This window comes from Schistocerca nitens, chromosome 10, assembly GCF_023898315.1.
Source record: "Schistocerca nitens isolate TAMUIC-IGC-003100 chromosome 10, iqSchNite1.1, whole genome shotgun sequence".
Classification (NCBI taxonomy): domain Eukaryota; kingdom Metazoa; phylum Arthropoda; class Insecta; order Orthoptera; family Acrididae; genus Schistocerca; species Schistocerca nitens.
In genome coordinates, this window is record NC_064623.1 from 91,514,439 (window position 1) to 91,538,342 (window position 23,904).

At 41.5% G+C, this 23,904-nt stretch overlaps 1 protein-coding gene across 11 annotated transcripts in view; it reads left to right on the plus strand.

Moving 5' to 3' along the window:
- LOC126210633 (zinc finger protein 239-like) overlaps positions 1–23,904 on the plus strand; it is a 468,318-nt gene that overhangs the window by 230,188 nt on the left and 214,226 nt on the right. Inside the window, exon 9 of one of the 11 annotated variants that reach the window (XM_049939945.1) lies at positions 1,086–1,213. The exons of 8 other annotated variants lie outside the window; for them this stretch is intronic. In XM_049939945.1, coding sequence (XP_049795902.1) covers positions 1,086–1,213 — 128 coding nt within the window. Of the gene's footprint in view, positions 1–1,085; positions 1,404–23,904 lie in introns of those variants that run through there. 2 more of the 11 variants (XM_049939944.1, XM_049939943.1) reach the window with 2 other exon arrangements.

The window sequence follows — 23,904 nt, forward strand, 5'->3', positions numbered from 1 at the left end:
ATCGAGTGCTGCAGAGGGTGGCTGTAAAAAATCATACAAAATCACTGAAAGGAATCACTCGTGAGATTCAAAGTGCTGCCAGCAGTCCACCTAACAGAATGATTGTATGTAGGGAGCTAAAAAGAATGAGGTACAGTGGTCGAGCAGGTCATCATAAACCACACATTTCTGTAGCCAGTGCTAAGCCGTGATTGAGGTGGTGTAAAGACCAACCTTTGTAGACAGTGGATGACTGGAACCAAGCGTTTTGGAGTGATGAATCACGCAATACCATTTGTCAATCCGTTGGCAGGGTTGGATTTGGGGAATCGCTGGAACATGTTACGTACCATCATGTGCAATGCCCACAGTAAATTACGAGGGAGGTGATGTTATCGTATGGGGTGTCTTTTGTGGTTATGGTGTGGTCCTAATATTGTGTTGAAGAAATGGTAAGTGCGGAAGAATGTATACACATTTTACAGCATTATGTATTAGTTCACTAGATGAACAGTTCAGAGACGATGATTGATGGTGTCAGCATCACAGTGCATCGTGTCATAAAGCACAATGTGTGAGGTAATGATATGTGGACAGTAACATTCCTAAAATAGACTGACCTACTCAGAGTCCCAATGCGAACCAAAATGAACACTTCTGGGACGAGTTAGAACGTCGAATTCGCTCCAGACGCCATCGTCGAACACTACTACCATTCTGGTTTCGGTTCTTTAAGAAGAATGAGCTGCCTTTCGTTCAGACATGCAGACACCCTACTGCAAATGTCCCCAGCTGTTAAGCTGTCATGAAGGTGAAGGGTGGACAGACTCATCAGTGTCCACTAATAGGTGTTCAGATACTTTTGATCAGATAGTGTAGATGTTGATGCTCAAGTTCACTTAGTATGCAACAGATTTCTGTGGCCTACATCAGTTAGTTTCTTACGTCTGCTGGAGTGATGATTATGGTTCATGTTGTCTTCATGTTTCACTTCTTAATAATCATGCTATGAATGAGTTTGGAGGACGTAGCCTTTGTTAATATAGTTTTTGTAGTTGCACTGTATGACACTACTTTCTGACACAGTTTTCTCCGCTTTTCTACAGTACTATAACCGTTGGCGTGGAAGACGACAAGAGCAGTGATGACAATGGATGTTTGGCTAGCAGCAGTTCACTGGCTGCTGAAACAGGCAACACTACCAAGCAGGAAACATCCTCTGGGAATAAAAATGGTACAAGGAACAGCTGCAGCATGAGTAGAAAGAATCTGAAGGAGCGCAAACATGTTTAGAAGCGTGAACGTCTGCAGTCATGCAGCGTGTGTTACAAAATATTCACAACGAGTGGCAACCTAAAGAGGCACTTCCGTGTGCACATTGGTGAACACCCATACACTTGTAGGATTTGCAACAAGGCACTCAAACAAAGATGTAACGTAAACGGTTGTGCAGTTGCACACTGGCGAACGCCCATGTAGCTGTAATATTTGCAACAAGACATTCAAACAAAATAGTCTACTGAAGTACCTTTTACAGGTGCACACTGCCGAACGCCCCTACATCTGTGGCGTGTGCAACAAGACATTCGCACATAGACTAAAGCAGCATTCCGAACTGCACAATGGCGAGCGCAACTACAGTTGTCAAGTATTTCACAAGAGATTCAGGAAAATCAGCAACCTGAAGGAACACTCACGACTGCACACTGGGGAAAGCCCATATATTTGCAGCAACTGTCAAAAGATATTCTCATATAACAGTAACCTGAGAAAACACATACTAATTTACACCTGGAAACGCCCATGTACTTGAGATTTATTTTCATTTAGATTGACAACAAGCCACAGACTGAAAAGGAACTCAGTTTTACACACAGGATATGTCGGCATGACCTGTAAATACACTGACAAATAAATGTTGAAGGAAGAAGCTGAACAGCAGAAACGCCTTAAAAATGCAAGTGAAATCTCACATCTAGTGTGAGTCATATTTCTGTTCGTCCTATAGGATCAGGAAGGGTAATAATGATAGTTATAATCATCATACATGAAAATTAAATTTATGTAATTAATGTGTTATATATTCGCTGTATGTCAATTCATATCAGAGTTGCTCATATCTACATGTGTGCATACAAAATATTAATTACCCAACTTTAGAGTTTCTATATTGTAATTGAAACTTGACACTGCTCCTCATGAGTATTAGGCTACAATTCCATCTAATGGAGAAAATAATGTGGCATACATAATATGGCAGCTGCTATATCAGTGGAATGATGTATGTTATAACACTCAGACTACTTCAATCATGGCAATTTTTGAGCTATCTCAATAGTATGTTGGAGTGACAGTGGAATCTCATGTTTTCATCAAATGTGGCTTCCAATGGAAGCTTTGAGATTTTACACTGCTGCTGGTTACTTGGTCGAAGCTATAGTGCAAAACAGTGTCTTACAGAGGTAGATGTGGTATACATAAGGTTTGTAGCTGATTGCCTCTGTGTTCCATTAAAATGTGCAGTATGGTATAACTGTGTCTTTGTAGTACTCGAAATTTGTGCCACTAATTTTGTAGTAACTGATTAATGATTTTACTTCAGTATGAGATGTACGAGGGCTGTTTAAAAAGTGAGGTGACTTTTCAAATAGCACGAGCAATGTACATTCGATTACTGATCCTTTTTTTTTCTTTTTGTTATGTTGGCACACACATCCTGAGCATATGTTCACAGATTAAAGTGTCAAGTATACTTCGTTTGTATGTGACAGGTAGAGAGGTTAGACATGTTTTAGTGTGCTCAGCGATTTTAGATTATTATAAGAAGTGGAGCAAAGAATTTTGCTTCAAATCTTGCGTGAAAATGGAATCAAGTGCTCTAAAACAGTTGAAATCTTGTCAGAGGCATACGATGAGTCTTCTCTAAGTAAAAAAAAAAAGTTTACAAGTGGTACAAGCTCTTCCAAGATGGTCGAGAAGATGCCATTGACGAACCTCGCTCTGGACGCCCAAGCACATCAAAAACAGATGATAAAGTCGAAGCTGTGTAGAAAATAGTTTTGAGAAATCTTCGAATTACCATAAGAGAAGTTGCTGAGGATTGTGGCATATCGGTCGGTTCGTGTCATGCAATTTTTCGGATGTTTTTGGCATGAGACGTGTGTCGGCGAAGTTTGTTCCAAAAAGTCTAAATTTTGATCAGAAGAACCGTCGCATGAGCATCGCTCAGGAGCTCTTGAATGACGTCAATGATGACCCTGATTTGCTCAAAAGGGTCATAACTGGTGACGAAACATAGGTTTACGCTTATAACGTCGAAACCAAAGCCCAGTCGTCCCAATGGAAGCGTCCCAGAGAGCCAGGACCGAAAAAAAGCACGTCAAGTTCGAACAATTGTCAAAGTTTTTCTCACTGCGTTTTTCAATTACCGTGGAGTACTGCATCATGAATTTTTGCCTCAAGGTCACACGGTCAAGAAGGAGTATTACTTGCCGTTATGCGCCATTTTCGAGAAGCAATACGCAAAAACGACCGGAATTGTGAAAAAACAATTCATGGCTTTTGCGTCACGACGTTGCACCTGCTCATCCATTATTGCTTGTGAGAGATTTTTTGGCCAAAACAACTCGACAATCATGCCCCAGCCACCATATTCACCAAATTTGGCCCTCTGCGACTTTTTCTATTCCCAAAACTGAAGAGACCCATGAAAGGACGAAGATTTTCAACGATTGAGGAAATGAAAACTGCATTGCTGGAAGTATTCAAGACCATACCAAAAAGGTGTTTATGAGAAGTGCTTGGATTGGGAGAAGCATTGGTACCAGTGTATTGTATCAGAGGGGGATTACTTTAAAAGGGACAACATGAATGTTGATTAATAAATAAATATTTTTTCATGAAAATATAAAGTCACCTTACTTTTTGAACACACCTCGTGGACTCTGGTATTGAAGTTTTTCTATTTTCTGTGGTATATGGCTTTAGGTACAAATTAGTGTTGATTTACTGAGACCACACTTAGAAACAAACCACTGTAACAAATTAAGAATCCAGACGTTGAGGTAAATGTGTGTGTGTGTGTGTGTGTGTGTGTGTGTGTGTGTGTGTGTGTGTGTGTGTGTCTCAGTGATCAACAATTACCCTTTCATATTAGTCACGGCTAGCGCTAACTCAGATTTGAAATACGGAAATTCGCACCAGAATGTATAAACGATTTCAGTATGTTTTCACATCTCTGCTCAACACTTCATATTCTTTGTGAAGTAGTTGAAATATCTGTCTTCCATACATAATTCAATAAACAGGTAATCTCATTTATGAAAGAAATTCCCAAAGGGTATCATAGTGCAGTGGCAGCTGGCGGCTTTTTATTTCTCAGCATGACCTAAAATTCTACATAAATCAAATTGCACACTTGTTGTGGCTGGTAACAGGAGCGGTAATTTTTACTCTGTCACATACTGAGTAAGCCAGTAAAAGCCCAACAAAAACATTTACAAGTATTGGGTACAGATGCCTACAATTGTAAAATGATTAATAAATCGATAATAAAATAATTGTGTTGTTAAGCATGTTTGATGCTAGTTGTGGTACGAGGTACCCGCCGCCGCGCACCGTATGGTGGATTGCGGAGTATGTATGTAGATGTAGATGTTATTGTGTATTGTTCACAAATTTCGCTGCTTTGGCTCGAATGAATTAACTCTGCAATTTTCATCTTTGGCATGCATGGAGGTGTCACTAAATCAATAGTGTGCAAAATCTGTGTACTTCGCTCCTTTATCACAAATATAAGTTGAATTCCAGTTTTTTGTTTGTGTACAAGAGAGACTACGTTTATACACTCCTGGAAATGGAAAAAAGAACACATTGACACCAGTGTGTCAGACCCACCATACTTGCTCCGGACACTGCGAGAGGGCTGTACAAGCAATGATCACACGCATGGCACAGCGGACACACCAGGAACCGCGGTGTTGGCCGTCGAATGGCGCTAGCTGCGCAGCATTTGTGCACCGCCGCCGTCAGTGTCAGCCAGTTTCCGTGGCATACGGAGCTCCATCGCAGTCTTTAACACTAGTAGCATGCCGCGACAGCGTGGACGTGAACCGTATATGCAATTGACGGACTTTGAGCGAGGGCGTATAGTGGGCATGCGGGAGGCCGGGTGGACGTACCGCCGAATTGCTCAACACGTGGGGCGTGAGGTCTCCACAGTACATCGATGTTGTCGCCAGTGGTCGGCGGAAGGTGCACGTGCCCGTCGACCTGGGACCGGACCGCAGCGACGCACGGATGCACGCCAAGACCGTAGGATCCTACGCAGTGCCGTAGGGGACCGCACCGCCACTTCCCAGCAAATTAGGGACACTGTTGCTCCTGGGGTATCGGCGAGGACCATTCGCAACCGTCTCCATGAAGCTGGGCTACGGTCCCGCACACCGTTAGGCCGTCTTCCACTCACGCCCCAACATCGTGCAGCCCGCCTCCAGTGGTGTCGCGACAGGCGTGAATGGAGGGACGAATGGAGACGTGTCGTCTTCAGCGATGAGAGTCGCTTCTGCCTTGGTGCCAATGATGGTCGTATGCGTGTTTGGCGCCGTGCAGGTGAGCGCCACAATCAGGACTGCATACGACCGAGGCACACAGGGCCAACACCCGGCATCATGGTGTGGGGAGCGATCTCCTACACTGGCCGTACACCACTGGTGATCGTCGAGGGGACACTGAATAGTGCACGGTACATCCAAACCGTCATCGAACCCATCGTTCTACCATTCCTAGACCGGCAAGGGAACTTGCTGTTCCAACAGGACAATGCACGTCCGCATGTATCCCGTGCCACCCAACGTGCTCTAGAAGGTGTAAGTCAACTACCCTGGCCAGCAAGATCTCCGGATCTGTCCCCCATTGAGCATGTTTGGGACCGGATGAAGCGTCGTCTCACGCGGTCTGCACGTCCAGCACGAACGCTGGTCCAACTGAGGCGCCAGGTGGAAATGGCATGGCAAGCCGTTCCACAGGACTACATCCAGCATCTCTACGATCGTCTCCATGGGAGAATAGCAGCCTGCATTGCTGCGAAAGATGGATATACACTGTACTAGTGCCGACATTGTGCATGCTCTGTTGCCTGTGTCTATGAGCCTGTGGTTCTGTCAGTGTGATCATGTGATGTATCTGACCCCAGGAATGTGTCAATAAAGATTCCCCTTCCTGGGACAATGAACTCATGGTGTTCTTATTTCAATTTCCAGGAGTGTATGAGAAACTACTTCGAAGTTCTAGATTCTGGTATTATACAAGCACTTAGCATAATTTCGACAGTCGTATTTCACACACGTCATTATAACAGGAGTTGCAACACTGGATATATTTAGCACAAACTACAATCTGAGATGCCTTTAATAGTTTCCACAAGGAAAATCTGCCTCGAAATCTGTCAGAAAATGCAAAGAGATTCTGGTCATAGGTGAAGTACACCAGTGACAAGATGCAATCAACACATTCACTACGTGATAACAATAGTGATGTCACTGATGGTAATGCCACTAAAGCAGAGTTACTAACATGGTTTTCCAAAGTTCCTTCACCAAATAAGATGAAGTACATATTCCAGGATCCGAACATAGAACAACTGCCAACATGTGTAAGTTAGAAGCAGATACTCACTGTGCAGTGAAGCAGCTTAACTCTCTTAATGAAGGCAAGACCTCTGGTCCTAATTGTATACCAGTCAGATACTTTTCAGGGTATGTTGATACAATAGCTGCGTATGTAGCAATCATGTACAATCGCCTGCTCTTCAAAAGATCCGTACCTAAAGACTGTAAAGTTGCACAAGTGTCACCAATACCAAGAAAGAAAATAGGAATAATCCGCTGAATTACAGGCCCATACCACTAACATCAGTTTGCAGTAGGGTTTTGGAACATATAACATGTTCAAACATTACGAATTACCTCAGATAAAATGATTTACTGTCAGTCAGCACGGATTCAGAAGACACGGTCTTGTGAAACACAGCTAGCTCTTTATTCTCGAAGTACTGGGTGGTATCAGTAGGGAATGTCAAATTGATTCCATATTTTTACATTTGCAGGAGGTTTTCGACACCGTTCCTTACATTTGTCTTCTAATCAAGTTGTCTCCATATCGAGAACTGCCTCAGTTGTGAGGCAGGATTCGTGATTTCCTGTCAGAAAGGTCACAGTTCGTAGTAATTGATAGAAAGTCATGGAGTAAAAGGAAGTGTTGTAGGTCCCCAACTGTTCGTGATCTACATAATTACGTAGGAGACAATCTGAGCAGTCCTCTTAGATGGTCTGCAAGTGGTCTGCAGGTGGTGAAGTCATTTACCACCGTTTATGAAGTCAGCTAAATTTCAGTTACACAAAAAGTCGCACAAATCTAAAAGATGTAAATTCAACTAAATACTTAGGGGCTACAACTACAAATAACTTACATTGTAACGATTACATAGATAATGTTGTGGGTAAAGCAAACCAGACACTGCTATCTATTGGCAGAACACTTATAATGTGCATCAGGTCGACTAAAGAGACTTCTTACACTACGCTTGTCCATCCTCTTCTGCATTATTGCTATTCGGTGTGGGATCCACATTAGAGGGGACTGATGGAGGACATTGAAAAGGTTCAAAGAAGAGCAGCCCGTTTTTTACTATCGCGAAATGGGGGAGAGAACACCACAGACATGGTACGTTAATTTTGGTCGTAATAATGAAAATAAAGGCGTTCTTCTTTGCTGCAGAATATTTTCGTGAGATTTCAAACACCAACTTTCTCCTCCGAAAATATTCTGTTGGCCCCCATGTACAAAGAGATAACTGATCATCAAGATAAAATAAGAGAAATCAGAGTTTGCAGAGAAAGATTTAAGTGCTCGTTTCTTGCAAGTTCTGTTCGAGAGTGGAATTGTAGAGAAATAGCTTGAAGGTGGTTTGATGGCCCTCTGCCAGGCACTTGAGTGTCAGTGGCAGAGTAATTGTGTGGATTTAGATTGTGAGCAGACGCCTTACCATTAGGCTATCTGAGCATGACTCATAGCCAGACCAAAACTTCAGTATGTTGTCAATCGTGTGTGTACAATCTGCGCTTGTATATTAATTATGTATATTTCTGTACAGGGGAAACATTTTAATTGAATGTCAGTTGTCCAGTGTTGCCGAATAAATACAATACTGCGTCTGGTGTTCAGAAGTACAATGTGTTGTTCCTGCACACATAATGGCTGTAGTTGTTGCACTGGCTGTTCCTTCAATCAAGAATGTGTAGCTGAAGGAACGTTACATCATGCTTCAGAACAACACATGCACTAAAATATCATATTTATCTGCCAACGTCAGGCAAGCGACTTTCAGTTTAAATGTCTTCCCTGTATGGGAACACACATAATGCATGTACGAGTGCAGGTTGCAGACACATGGTTGATGGCACATGGAAGCTTGGGTCTGGCCACGAGTCTTCCTCAGATAGCTTAATGGTGAGGTTACCATTCGCAAAAAGCGGGAAATTGGGGTTCGAGTTCTGGTCCAGCACAAATTTTCAGTGTCATCATTCCATTATACAGCTGATTGTTGTCCATATTCGCAACTGAAATTACATATCATGTATAAATAGTACAAGATACAACACACACACACACACACACACACACACACACACACACACACACACACACACACACACACACACACATTAAAAATTTATAGGAAAAATACAGTGACATCAAAGGTAAATTTCATTGTGAGGAAGCCTTCCGTGAAAGCACTTGTCAGTCTTCCTGCTGTTATTTAATGGTGTGTACTGTTGTCAGTACACACAAACATTGTCCCTAACTAAGCATGATCAGAGTCACAGAATTGAGAATAACATGCGCTGGGTTGTTATTCAGACAGATGACCACAGCACATCTCTGAAATTTGGAGAGCACAGCGTCTCGCGTTAGATTTGATGTCTGGCTACGATCATGCAGGATTCCTGCTACAGAATCGCATTCTTCTTGCCACTACCATAGTCAAGACTTTGCTACGTTGCAGGCTCTTTTGGCAACATTGTGTCATAACAGTGATTTGCAGGTGTGGGACTAATTTATCCTTCTAAATTCACTTGACTTTTCCTTGTCATCTCTATGAACTATTCTGAATAATTCCCACTTAAGATATCACATTGAGTTAGTAAAGTGAACTGTTTTGATTCCAAGAATGTCGTTTCATGCACAGGGTACCCCTAGTCTACCTCAACTACGATTGTGCTGACGTCAACAATTCTTGATGACATTTTGACAAGGTCGTTTTGCACACATTTTAGTTGTGTTAAAATAAATTTTCGACGCAAGCCTAACAGGGTAAGTGTGCAATTCATTCGTGTTTTCCGATTATTTGCAATCTGTTTGAAGCTGTGTCTTAGATCGGCATGTTTTAGTGTAGATCCACTGACGTCTGGCTGGAACAGGCTGTGGATAGCAGTGACGTCACTGTGAACTGTCCATGCAGTTTTTCGTATTGCTAGTCCATCTCAAACTTCGCAGTATTGTAGACAACGTTTGATCGTTCAGTCAATTTCGGAATTAGTACTGAGTGATCCTACCACATTCTTGTAATATTCTCTTTTTCATAGTGACGAAGTAACCTGAATTGTCATCACGTTTATGTAAGACCAAGATCATAAATTAAATATTTTTAGTCTGGGGTGATTAAATGCTTAATTTTCAACTGGTTTTCTGTTTCATGTTGTAACTGTCTGCATTACCTACCACAAGAATAATGACAAAGAACTAAACGAACCATTGTCGTGTTTGCACCGTGGCACCATGCTCATCCCGTGATCCAAGGCAAGGGTATCGCTGGTTCACATCTCGTTGGAATACCGATGTTTAGTACTTCAGTGGTTTCCTTTTTCTCTTTGGTAATAGCCAGAACGAAATTCAGTAACAAACTGCTAAGGAAACTTTTACATTGCGCTAACTGAACATCCTATTGTTTTTGTTTATTTGTAAGTCTAACTGTCAGCATTTTTCTGTAATGCAATAAACTTTATTTATTATTAATCTGTTATTATTACTGTTATTATTATTATTCGTTCACTCGCTTGAGGTTTCTTGTCGCTATTTGGTAGAGATCCATAGGACCACTGAATTACGAAGGCAATGAGCAGGCTAGTTAGTAAACATGATACGTATAACTCTCAAAGTGAAAAACATATGAAGGCGCAGACTTGCACATTGCACACATTCACAGTTTAACTTCACTGTTAATGAAGATAATTTCCGTATCCTCAAATGAATTTATTACTGCATGGCATCAAATAATTAGTTAACTGTGTTTCTTCTTGCTTCCAGCCCCACTAACGTGCTTCAGCATTCTCGTAATAGTCGTGAAGTTCTATTTCTATCTGGCACAAGACTGGTCGCAGAGACAGTCAATTTAGTGGTTCAGTGTTTGATGCCTTACAGTTTTGCGATATGTGGACCAATGTTTTTTTCCTATGACTTTTCATTCCACTGAAATAAGTTTTCGTTGCAAATCATCAGATATGTGTTTTATTCGGCTGTATTCTGCGTAAATTGAAATTGTGATGGTAATTATATACCCCAATGTTTCACATGCTATACGCTGCATGAGCTGAAATTAATACACCAGTTTTGCTTTTCCGGTGCTGAAATTATATAACACCACTGTTAACAGCCCCCTTCCACCATGGAAAGCTTCAAAAATTAGTTCTGGATTATGTCTAATTGAATGACTTAAATATAGATAGCCGGAAAGGCGACATTAGAAAGTATCAGGAAATGATGCTGCATTAAAGCCAAATGCACTCTCGCCGTCCATTTTTTTGTCATCAGTCTTCTGACTGAATTGATATGACTCGCCACGAATTCCTCTCCTGTGCCAACCTCTTCATCTCAGAGTAACACTTGCAATTATTTGCTGGATGTATTCCAGTCTATGTCGTTCTCTACAGTTTTCATCCTCTACAGCTCCCTCTAGTACAATGGAAGTCATTCCTTAATGTCTTAACAGATGTCCTACCATTCTATTCCTTCTCCTTGTCAATGTTTCCGACATGTTACTTTCTTTTCCGATTCTGCACGGAACCTCCTCGTTTTTTACCTTATCAGTCCACCTAATTTTTAACATTCTTCTGTAGCAGCACATCTCAAATGCTTCGATTCTCTTCCGTTCCGGTTTTCCAATAGTCCACGTTTCACTATCGTACAATGCCGTGCTCAAAACGTACATTTCTCAGAAATTTAATCCTTAAATTGAGGCCTATGTTTGATGCTAGTAGACTTCTCTTGGCCCAGTTGCCCTTTTTGCCAGTGCTGGTCTGCTTTTGATGTCCGCCTTGCCTCGTCCGTCATTGGTTATTTTGCTGCCTAGGTAGCAGAATTCCTTAACTTCAATTACTTCGTGACTATCAATCCTGATGTTAAGTTTCTCGCTGCTCTCATTTCTACTACTTCTCATTACCTTCGTCTTTCTTCGATTTACCCGCAATCCATATCCTGTACTCATTAGATTACTCATTCCATTCAGCAGATCATGTGATTCTTCTTCACTTTCACTCAGGATAGCAATGTCATCAGCGATTCGTATCATTGATATCCTTTTCCCTTGAATTTTAAATACACTCCGGATCCTTTCTTTTATTTCCATCATTGCTTCTTCGACGTATAGATTGAACAGTAGGGGCGAAAGACTACATCCCTGTCTTACACCCTTTTTAATCCGAGCACTTCAGTCTTCGTCGTCCACTCTTATTATTCCCTCTTGGCTCTTGTACATATTGTATATTACCCGTCTCTCCCTATAGCTTAACCCTATTTTTTTAAGAATTTCGAACATCTTGCACCATTTTACATTGTCGAACGCTTTTTCGAGGTCGACAAATCCTATGAACGTGTCATGATTTTTCTTTAGTCTTGCCTCCATTATCAACCGCAACGTCAGAATTGCCTCTCTGGTACCTTTACCTGTCCTAATACCAAAGTGATCGTCGTCTAACACTTTCTCAATTTTCTTTTCCATTCTTCTGTATATTGTTCTTGTCGGAAGCTTAGATGTATGAGCTGTTAAGCTGATTATGCGATAGTTCTCACACTTGTCAACTCTTGCAGTCTTTGGAATTGTGTGGATGATTTTTTCCGGAAGTCAGATGGAATGTCGCCAGACTCATACATACTGCACCCAAACACGAATAGTCTTTTGTTGTCATTTCCCCCAATGATTTTAGAAATTCTGATGCTTTAGAGTCCATATAAGACGAGCAAGTACGACAAGCATTTCGCTACATCGTTGCCCCCAGCACAGCTGGGAACTGGCAACATTGTTGAAGATATTTAGCAAATTCACTTGGCATTCCCTTTCTGCTGTGACTTATGCTTCATACACTGACGTGACGAAAATCATTGGATGGCGATGTGCGCATACACAGATGACGGTAGTATCGCTTATACAAACTGTAAAAGGGCAGTGCATTGGTGGAGCCGTCATTTGTACTCAGGTGATTCACTTGAAAAAGTTTCCGACTAAGTTATGGCCGCACGACAGGAATTAAGACTTTGGACGGGGAATGGTAGCTGGACCTGGATGCATGGGACATTCCATTTCGAAAATCGTTAGGGAATTCAATATTTCGAGATCCACTGTGTCAAGAGTGTGCCGAGAATACCAGATTGCTACCATTACCTCTCACCACAGACAACGCAATGGCCGACGGCCTTCGTTTAACGACCGAGAATACCAGATTGCTACCATTACCTCTCACCACAGACAACGCAATGGCCGACGGCCTTCGTTTAACGACCGAGAATACCAGATTGCTACCATTACCTCTCACCACAGACAACGCAATGGCCGACGGCCTTCGTTTAACGACCGAGAATACCAGATTGCTACCATTACCTCTCACCACAGACAACGCAATGGCCGACGGCCTTCGTTTAACGACCGAGAATACCAGATTGCTACCATTACCTCTCACCACAGACAACGCAATGGCCGACGGCCTTCGTTTAACGACCGAGAATACCAGATTGCTACCATTACCTCTCACCACAGACAACGCAATGGCCGACGGCCTTCGTTTAACGACCGAGAATACCAGATTGCTACCATTACCTCTCACCACAGACAACGCAATGGCCGACGGCCTTCGTTTAACGACCGAGAGCATGGTGTTTGCGCGACCGAGCGATGTGGCGCAGTGGTTAGACACTGGACTCGCATTCGGGAGGACGACGGTTCAATCCCGCGTCTGGCCATCCTGATTTAGGTTTTCCGTGATTTCCCTAAATCGCTCCAGGCAAATTCCGGGATGGTTCCTTTGAAAGGGCACGGCCGACTTCCTTCCCCATCCTTCCCTAATCCGATGAGGCCGATGACCTCGCTCTCTGGTCTCTTTCCCCAAAAATAACCAACCAAGCAACCATGGTGTTTTCGTAGAGCTGTAAGTGCTAATAGACAAGCAACATTGTGTGAAATAACTGAAGAAATCAATGTGGAACGTACGACGAACGTATCTGGTAGGGTAGTGTGGAGAAATTTGGCTTTAATGGGTCGTGTCAGAGGACGAACTATGCGAGTGCCTCTGTTATCAGCTGGACATCACCTGCAGTGTCTCTCTTGGGCTCCTGGCGTAGTTGGTTGGACCCTAGACGACTGGAAAACAGTGGCCTGATCAGATGAGTCCTGCTTTAGATGTCAACAGGGCACCGTGCAAGCTCGTGGTGTTTACATTGAATGGACGGTGTCCTCTGCTCCATCTTAACCGATCATTAACTGGAAAACATTATGTTCGGCTACTTGGAGACCATTTTCAACCATTCGTGGACTTCATGTTCCCAAACAACTACGGAATTTTTATGGATGACAATGCGCCATGTCACCGGGTCACAACTGTTTGCAGTTGGCTTGAAGAATGCTGTGGACAATTCGAGCGAATCGGGGCTTAATCAGGAGGTCAGTTCGTGCACAAAATCCCCTACTGGCAACACTTTCGCAGTTTCGCTGTAGAGGCAGCATGGCTGAGTATTTCATAAGTGGATATCCAACGATGCTACGTCTAGTTGCTGCACTATGCAGGGCGAGAGGTGGCCTGGCAATGTATTAGCAGGTGTCCCATGAATTTTGTCACATTAGAATAATCCCCATGTGAGATGAGAAAGAGAGAACGAAAATTTCAGTTTCGGACTGCAGGAATGCCGTACTTCACATAAGCAACAAGTGTTCTTATCTCTGACGCGTTATTAGTCTCAGCGACCAATATCGCAATGAGAGAGAGCTGCTGCCGGTAGGGTTCCATTAACTCAGCTGTTCCGCACGTCTTCCGACGCAAGGGTGGAGAGAGTTGTCAGTTCTAATCGCACTGTGGACCAGCGCAATATAGGTTCTCATTTTGTGTTTCATTTGAGGGGTTGCAAATTACTACAAGAAATTCCTTAACAAAATCTGAAGAAAACCTTTTCACACTATAGCTTTTGTTTATAAATAATTCTTCTGCTATGAGTCACGATTTTCTTTATTTACTTTTCACACGACGCGTTGCGGATAATGATACCCATTATTAGGTGCGTTTTTTTTTGTGTATTATGCCTTTTCTATGTGATGTTGCGATGTGTGAGTCTGTTTCATTTCGTTGACTTTACTGGAATATATAAGAAACACGCGATTTTTAGTTGGCTATCAATCTTTTCGTAAAGTTGGTGGCGAAATTTAGAAGACTTTGTACTTAGTTTTCTTATGGTCCATTTTTACTGAATCTCTCACCCACTATAACATCACACACTACTTTCTGTACACTTTAAAACATTTATAATGGATCAAATTATGCATTAAAGCTTCTCACAGTCTCGATTCAGTACGTCATAGTAAGCGTAGTAGATGTCTGCTGTGTGAATATCAAGCTTCCTCACTATGTAACTGACTCTGATGAGCCTCAACCATGCGAATATGAGTTTTGTTCATCACGTAGGATCCATATGTGAGTCAGATGGTTTATGGAGTGAATATATTTCCTCTGTGCTAAATCTGTGAAATAGAAATTAAGCACACTTGTAGACGTTTGTTGACATCACCGTTAGCATCTTCTTTCCACTCTTGGTAGATTCAAGGATGGGCATTTTTGTTGCTTTAAATTGGATTGAATACTTTCAAATCACATTCGATTAGTGTAAAGTTCTCAGTGAATCCAAAAGTGGATCTCAAAATGTGCAATGTGCTTGCATTGCTATAGAGCATGCGCTGTAAGATATTCTCTCAGTATATCCGATACATTTACTGTAAGGGATTAAATGACAGTAAAGCACATTACACCACATTTACTCACTGTGGCGTGTCGAAAACATACGAATTTGGGGTCAGAGATTTACTTCAAACTTTGGACACCTTTAGTACGTCATTAAAACGACATAATGTCGAAGTAGTAAGGTGCACTACTCTAGCACTGAGAAAATCGCAAGAGAAGTTTTACGCGTCTTTTATGTGGCTTATGTATCTGTGCGTAGATGCTAGACGTTAGAGTTCATGTGGTGAAGTGGCTAGCCTAGAACTTCGTAAAACTACCAAGTATGTAGCGACAGTTCAACTCCCGGCCGAACGTAAGTGTTCATCTATATTATTTTCATCACTGGTCATATTATTTAATTTATAGGGCATTTGAGAAGTAATATAATTATAAAAACTTCGCATGAGGGTTTTAGTGATTATCCTGTTATTTAACTACTTACTGTTTTTAATTAAACTGAATTATTAAAACAAACATATTTATAACTATCGACAAGTAAACGAAAAAACGCATAGGGTTGTCCTGAAAATGTATGTCTGTCGTGATTTGCGAAATCCCTTATACATTGTGGTGGTATATAAAAAAAATATTTTCATTTGGTCGATGATAATATTACATAAGATTGTAATTTCCTATTTCTGTTGTGGTACTTGATTTAAAGACAAATAGTCATCATTAGCATTGGGCTCTGATTTTGGCTAGCATGAGACTGTTAAGCAAACTCAATACCACCGCAAGCATTGACGTGGACTTTGGATTTTCCGCCGTGCGTACGTAACAATTGTTGAAACACAGCGCGCGAGTCACCGCCTTCTACGGTTAAGTTTGCGTGAGTGGTTGCTATTATTAATAAAAATCAGCGTATGGATACCCGGAATGTTGTAATAAAAATTAGTTCTCAGGGTGCCTGATGGCAACTGTTTTGGTTATGTGTCGGTTTTAAAACAACAGTTAATACATGAGATATTTCTGTTTTCACGGAAAATAATAAATTGCTTTGATTATTTTTCATTACCAAGGAAAAACAAAGGAGATTCTCATCTGCCGTTAAGCGGCCAATCGAAGATTTACTGAACTCAATGCAACGAAAATATTAATGATTGATGCTTTAATTTAATTTTACTGGTTTTAGAATATTGAATGAGAAAAACGGAGAACGCTCTTGCATTTACATTTACATTTAATAAATGATTTAATAAGAATAATTGTTTTGCCGGCGTAATGGCCGACCTATGCTGCAAGAGGAACGGTGGTCCTCTGTGGAGCACACGCTAAAACAACAAATGTACACAAAATTTTGATTCACTAAAATGAGAGGTGCGAGCTGTACAAAAAGTAAATATAATTAGATCCAGCGTACAATGACGCCTATCATCATACAAGAATCGAAGACAAGAGCGCGAGTAAAATGATAGAATGTCTCTGGTCTTTTTCATTGAGCAACACAGATAAAGGAAAGAAGGTTAGATGTCATTATCTTTTAGTTCTCTGCAAATAATTTCTTTTCCTTTCAAACGTTAATGTTCGTGACACAAACAAATGTACTTTAGCACTTTTAGCGTCCCATGACGAATTATTCATCAGAATATCAAAAAATCAATTTTTTTAATAAATATCTGAGGCATTCCGCCACAGTATGCAACCTTGTAAGGTACCCGGATCGTCTTTGCACCTCGACGCTTCGAGCTGCATACACACAGGCAGGCCCCATTTGACAGTTCACGTTGTGTACCACTGAGACGTAGCTAATGCAATAAGAACGAATAGTGCAGGTGCAAATTTTTGGAATATCAGAATTTACACTTGTACTGCATAAATGGAGGTGGCTCCCTGTTCTTCGACTACTGCAGATAATGAATGGCATGACGACTTGAACTGTCGCCACGTCCACGACCGTCTTGCAGAGCGCGAACGCTAACCACTCGACCACACTGACTTCTTACGGCCAGTGTCTTCGCTCATATACATGAGTTACATAACAGACGTATAAAACTTCTCTTCCGATTTTCTCGGAATTGCCCGAGTAGTGCACCGCATTACGTGCACCTTATGTTGTTTTAATGGTCCACTAAAGAGGTACGAAGTTTGAAGTATAAATTCCTGATCCAAACGTCGTGGCCTCCCATTGTCACTGCCGACCTGCACAATACGCCACGCAGATTTTAGTTATTATTTCGAAAGTCACATTTCACACACAGAAATCCGAATTTCGCTTATACATCTTTAACAATTGCTCGCGACTACGTTGCGGCACTCCATGGTCATCCTTAACTCATAATTCCGGAGAATTATTGATACCATCAGAGCTTCCGGTACACGGATCCAGACGTGATGAAGGCTGAGCTGAAAGCAATTTTTTTCGCCCGCAAAGTACTTGCGAATGGACTGTCGTCTGATTGGCTAAGTAACATCATAGTCAATCCGACAGAAAACTTGGCTCACGTGGTCCTGCATCTCTCACTATAAAACAGTCGCAACTTAATAATTTTACTGACTAATTACAAAATGAACAGCATTAGAAAACACACAAATATAAAAAATCCTTTTTTAAAAAACTGTATTGTCATAAAATGTTTCGTATTTCCTAGTAACTATACATTACAAATTTACAATTATACATTACAAATTCCCCTCGAGATTATGATAAACACACTGTACAGATAAAGTTCTCACGCTAACATAAACTCAGTTGATGCACATAACAATACACATTTATTATATTACTTTGCATTCATTCCTTTATTCACACTAATAAACATATTAAATCAGCAGTAAATAATAAAGGGTCATTATATTCACAGAAGGTAAACATTCATTTCCAAAATACGTTGTTGTTACTGCTCAGGACATCATAATCTATAAGATGCCGACACCTTTCGGCCACAACCGCTGCTACGTGGACCTGCTGCGTCGTTAGCATACATCTGTCATGCTAGAACCGTGACTCAGTGTCTGTATGAGGGTATCTACTCTAATGGCGCGTACAAAAGTGCTATCCCTCACTCTGTCCTTGTTGATATCGGGTGTGAAATGCAAACCATAGAAATTTATTGTGAAGCATCACTCAACAACAGTACAGCATTTTGTACTTCCCAAGGCGATGATCGATAGCTGACGCTTCCGACGAAGATCGATGGAATGCAGCACTGCACCTGCAAGCGATGTCCTTTACCACCAAATGGATCTGTGAGAACATTCGGCGTTCAGTGACGGACAGTCTGCCAACAAATTTCCTTTCTTTCTTTCTTTGGGTCTTGTCCCGCGTTGACGCGGGATCGGCCTTGTTATTACGGATTTGGCAGTGTTAGTCGCAGAGGGTAGCTGGATGCCCTTCCTGCCACCAACCTGAAGCCCCCGGGACTTGAGTAGTGTACCCCAGCAGTCTGCATCAAGTGTAAACTATGAAATAGTGCGAACGTCTTCTGATGTCTGTGAGTCGTGTAACAGAGGCGGAACGTGGGGACCAGCCCGGTATTCACCTAGAGAGATGTGGAAAACCGCCTAAAAATCACCTCTAGGCTGGCCAGCATACCAGCCCTCGTCGTTAATCCCCCAGGCGGATTCGATCTGGGGCTGGCGCGCATACCCGACTCCAGGAAGGAGCTCATTAGTGCTCTCGGCTACCCTGGTTTGTATAGTCTGCCAACAAATATTTCGCAGAAAAGTTATTGGACGAAACTGATATTTCTAGTCTCGGGAAGTGAAATACGTTATATCTGTGCTACATCACGCTCAGCACTTACCCATTGAGACGAAAGGCAATTAGCGGTTTCGTCCGCAGGATGCTACATCCAGACGATGTGCTGTTGACTGCTGCATGGTGGGCCTACATGTTGCATAACAGCATGAAGGGGAAAAAAGTACTTCCGCCAGGTCCTGTCGCAGGTTGCAGTGTAGCCGGTTTTTGCACGTAGCCAGACTTCAGAGTAGTATCAGAGTGGCCTATTAGTAACTGCAACATGTTGTCGATGGGCATGGACTTGGCAGAGTCTAGTTGCCGACCAGGTTTTAGGTAAAAGTGTGTAAATAATGCAGTCCTGGTTGATTTTGAAATTCCTGTGTTGCTGTAAAGAATTACGCCACTAGATTAGCTGAAACAGACTGCAGAAGCCGATCTCCACTTCATTAGTAGGCTCTGTCTTTTTCTTTTCACTTCTGTAGCGGTGCTGTACAGTAGTTTGGCATGAGAATTACAGTGCATACCAGAATTGCAGATATGTAGATGCGTCCACACAAAGTATTAATTACGAAACTTTAATGCTGTAATTTAAACTTTACCAGCATCCACGTAAGTTGAGCTGGAATGCTTTCTAATGGGGAATGTTTTGTGGCACTTGTATGCATGCACAATATGGACTCATATATTAATGCAATCGATAGTACTACAGCTTACGTGGGTCACGTGGATTTGTGAGGTTTAACAGCACACCGATGGAGTGACAGCGTAGTTTCATGTTTTCATCAAATGTAGCTTCCAATGGAAGCTTTGTGGTCCTGCACTGCAACTCCTTATTTGATCGAAACTGCAGTGGAAAACAATGTATTACAAAATTAGTTGCATTGAACATAAATGTCATAAGACAAGTTAGTAACGGACTTCCATTGGGTTGCCTTAAAATGTGGAGTATGCTATAACTACGTCTTTGCAGTACTCGAAATTTGTTCTGCTGATTATGTAATAATTGATTCATGGTTTTACTTCAGCAATAGACATGGACTCTGATACTTAAGGTTATTATTTCTCTATGATATATAGTTTTAGCTCCAAATTAATATCATTCATTTTCCGAGAATACACTGCAAAACACTGTTACAAATTAAAAATCCAAAGGATACATTTGCGCATGCAAATGTATGTATGTAGGTATGTACAAATATACATTTCCGACCAACAGTTGATTTTCCATGTGAAATAGTTGTAACATCTGTCATGCACCGACAATTGAGTAAACAGGTGATCCAAAAAATTAAAGAAATTCCTAAACGTCTTCATACTGGGCACAACATCAATAGAATCGCAGCAGGTGAAATTTTATTTCCTCAGCATGCCCAAAGAAACCGTAGAAATAACTTTCTGCTCTTGCTGCGTCCAGAATGAAGTCTTGAAAATAGGATCGCTAATTTAATCCTTTGTCACTTATTGAGTGAGCTAGCAAAAGACCAACATTAACATTTTAAAAACTTGCAAGTGGCCTATTGGGTAACATACTTATAGTTGTGAAATCATGATTCATAATTAATTAATCAATTAATTAAGTTTGTTCTTTTGGCATGTCGTGTGGAAGACTTACTTCTGTAGGGTTCACAAATTTTTCTGCTTACATGGGATAAACTGATGCTGCAGTGTCCATCTTTCGCATGCATGAAGGTGTCACGAAATCAGTAATGTGCAAAGCCCGTGTACTTCACATATTTATCATATACATAAGGTGAATTCCAGTTTCTTGTTTGTGTACAAGTGAGACTATTTGTATATGAAAAATACTTCGATTTTCTTGATTCTATTATTGTTCATGCATTTAGCGTAGTTTCTTGACATGTTTCACAAATTTCATTGTAATGGGTGTCATGACATATATTTTTGAGAACATGTTAACATCACAGGTGCTGTGTCAAATGTGATTATTACTTTATCATCATTTACAATCTTCATTTTGGATTTCCAAAAATTTTGGGTACAATATCTTTATTCAGACCATCATTCTCTCTAAGAGTAATGTATTTCTACATCGGTTAAAGAATATTATTGATAACTTTCTGGAACAAATGAGTGTGTCATGCATCACATGTTTGGTAATAAGCTGGCTGTAGTGAGGCGCAGTAGTATAATTTTCAAAATTTTGCAATATCATCTTCCTAGAAAACTGTTAACTCTTAATTGCAGTGTAGATACTCAAGTGGTTACTGCAATAATTCTACTCTTATCCGCTGTGTGACTAGTTTATTCCAATGATGCATCCGAAAAAATAAGATCTTGCTGCAAACATAGCCATTCTGAAGCTGATTTCTGTGGCAATAATAATGCATTTTGTGTGTGTGTGTGTGTGTGTGTGTGTGTGTGTGTGTGTGTGTGTGTGTGTGTTATAACTGTAGCATCGTATTTTGTTAGTTTTCTCCTGCAACATAGTGAATACTGTCTGAGAATATCGTAAATTTACGCCATTTTCGTGTTGTTGCCTGACGCCTGTAGCAAGCATAACTTCAACAAAATATAGCTTCGAGATGCAAAGTTCCAAATAGCTTCAGTAAACTGAGAAATCTGATTGTTGTGTTTTCACTAGCTATAAGTTATTAATCTTTGAATTGTAGCTCCAGTAAATGAAAGCAACTCTGCGTTATTGTAGTGTAAAAGTGTTATGATAAAATTATCAGTGAGGTTAGTTCAAAGTTATTTGTTCAGAAGAGATTGTAAGATATCTCACTGATTGAGTGCAAGGAATTATAAATGGATCTGATTGGTATCAGGCAAGTATATAGCCGTTGTAAATGAGTTTGTTGGTTGAACTCCATGGAATCATGTACCACAGATAGGAAAGATAGACTCAAGTATTACGTTTTACTATAGATCCTGTCTGCTGTAGAACCAACCCCTTTAGCAAAATGTTTGAGATGCTCTCTCTAACAGAAACTGAACCATTGTGACTTACCACCGGATAAGCCTGCTGCATGCCAGAGTAGGGAAAGCTTGCACAAAAGGTGTACCACTCTGTCAGTCATTGGTAGTTGAAATATACGATGAATAACGGTATGCCTTACCCAAATGTCAGCAAAAGGTAGGGGGTACCACCATGTGCAGTTACTTGGTAGAGGGTACCACCATGTGCAGTTACTTGTAGTGTGTATACTAAGGGCACTCAAGAGGATGTTCTTGTTTTGTAGCATCATGTGTTAGCAAAAGGCAATTAATAAGTGTCACAAAGTAATAACATATTATATAGCTTGGTCTTCATTATCACAGTCACCTTATGACACAAAATAAATACCACTGACATAAAAAACGTTCTGAAGTGCATAGTAAAGTTGATAAGTACATAGACGATAGCATGAACAGTGGATCATAAGTCAGTGTTTTACAGTCTGAATTCTATCACAGTATAGGCCAGCGAATAGTAAAGTAGAAATACACATCAAAAAAAGTTTTGCGACACCCCAGTTTCCAGAACTCCTAAAGAGAGACGTTGACTGTGGATATTGTATCATGGACACAGTCCCTTTGACTGTTCAGAGATGTCACTAAACCCGCCAAAAGATGTAAACAACAATGCATCAGGAGCGCCTATTATATGGACAGGGTCTGACAGACGATCAGTTCCACTTCTGTTGTTTGTAGTTCAACCGTGCGTAGATGGCCAATACCGCGGTTTGACTGGGTCTACATTGTTACTTTGTTCCAGGAAGGGCTCCAACGAGAAAAGTGTCTTAAGTGTCTCAGAGTGAACCAAAGCGATGTTGTTTGGACATGGAGGAGACACACAAACAGGAACTGTCGATGACATGTACCTCGCTCAGGCTGCCCAAGGGCTACTACTACAGTGGATGACCGCTACCAACGGATTATGGCTCGGAGGAACCCTGACAACAACGCCACCATGTTGAATAATGCTTTTTGTGCAGCCACAGGAAGTCGTGTTACGATTCAAACTGTGCGCAATATGCTACATGATGCGCAACTTCACTCCTGACGTCCATGGCGAGGTCCATCTTTGCAACGACAGTACCATTCAGCATGGGACAGATGGGCCAACAACATGCTGAATGGACTGTTCAGGATCGGCATCACGCTCTCTTCACTAATGAGTGTCGCATATGCCTTCAACCAGACAATCGTTGGAGACATGTTTGGAGGCAACTCAGTCAGGCTGGATGCCATAGACACACTGTCCAGCGAGTGCAGCAACGTGGAGGTTCCTGATGTTTTGGGGTGGCATTATGTGGGGCCGATGTACGCCGCTGGTGCTCATGGAAAGCGCTGTAATGGCTGTACGACAAATGAATGCCAACCACTGACTGATAGTGCAAGCATATTGGCAGAATATTGCTGAGGCATTCGTCTTCATGGATGGCAATTGGCGCCCCCACCGTGCACATCTTGTGAATGACTTCCTTCAGGATAACATCATCACTCGACTAGAGTGGTCAGCATGTTCTCCAGACATGAGCCCTAGTGAACATGCCTGGGATAGATTGAAAAGGGCAGTTTATGGACGATGTGGCCCACCAACCACTCTGAGGGATCTGTGCCGAATCGCCATTAGGAGTGGTACAATCTGGACCCACAGTGCCTTGATGAACTTGTGGGTAGTATGCTACAACAAATACAGGCATGCATCAATGCAAGAGGATGTGCTACCGGGTATTAGAGGTACCGGAGTGTACAGAAATCTGGACCACTACCTCTGAAGGTCTGGCTGTATGGTGCTACAACATAAAATGTTTCATGAGCAGTAAAAAGGGTGGAAATGATGTTTATTTTGATCGCTATTCCAATTTTCTGTACAGGTTTCGGAACTCTCGTAACCGAGGTGATGTAAAACTTTTTTTGATTTGTGTAGTTTATTTACCAAAATATATTTTTTAAATTGTCCCTTAGAACCATAAATATAGAATATTTTTG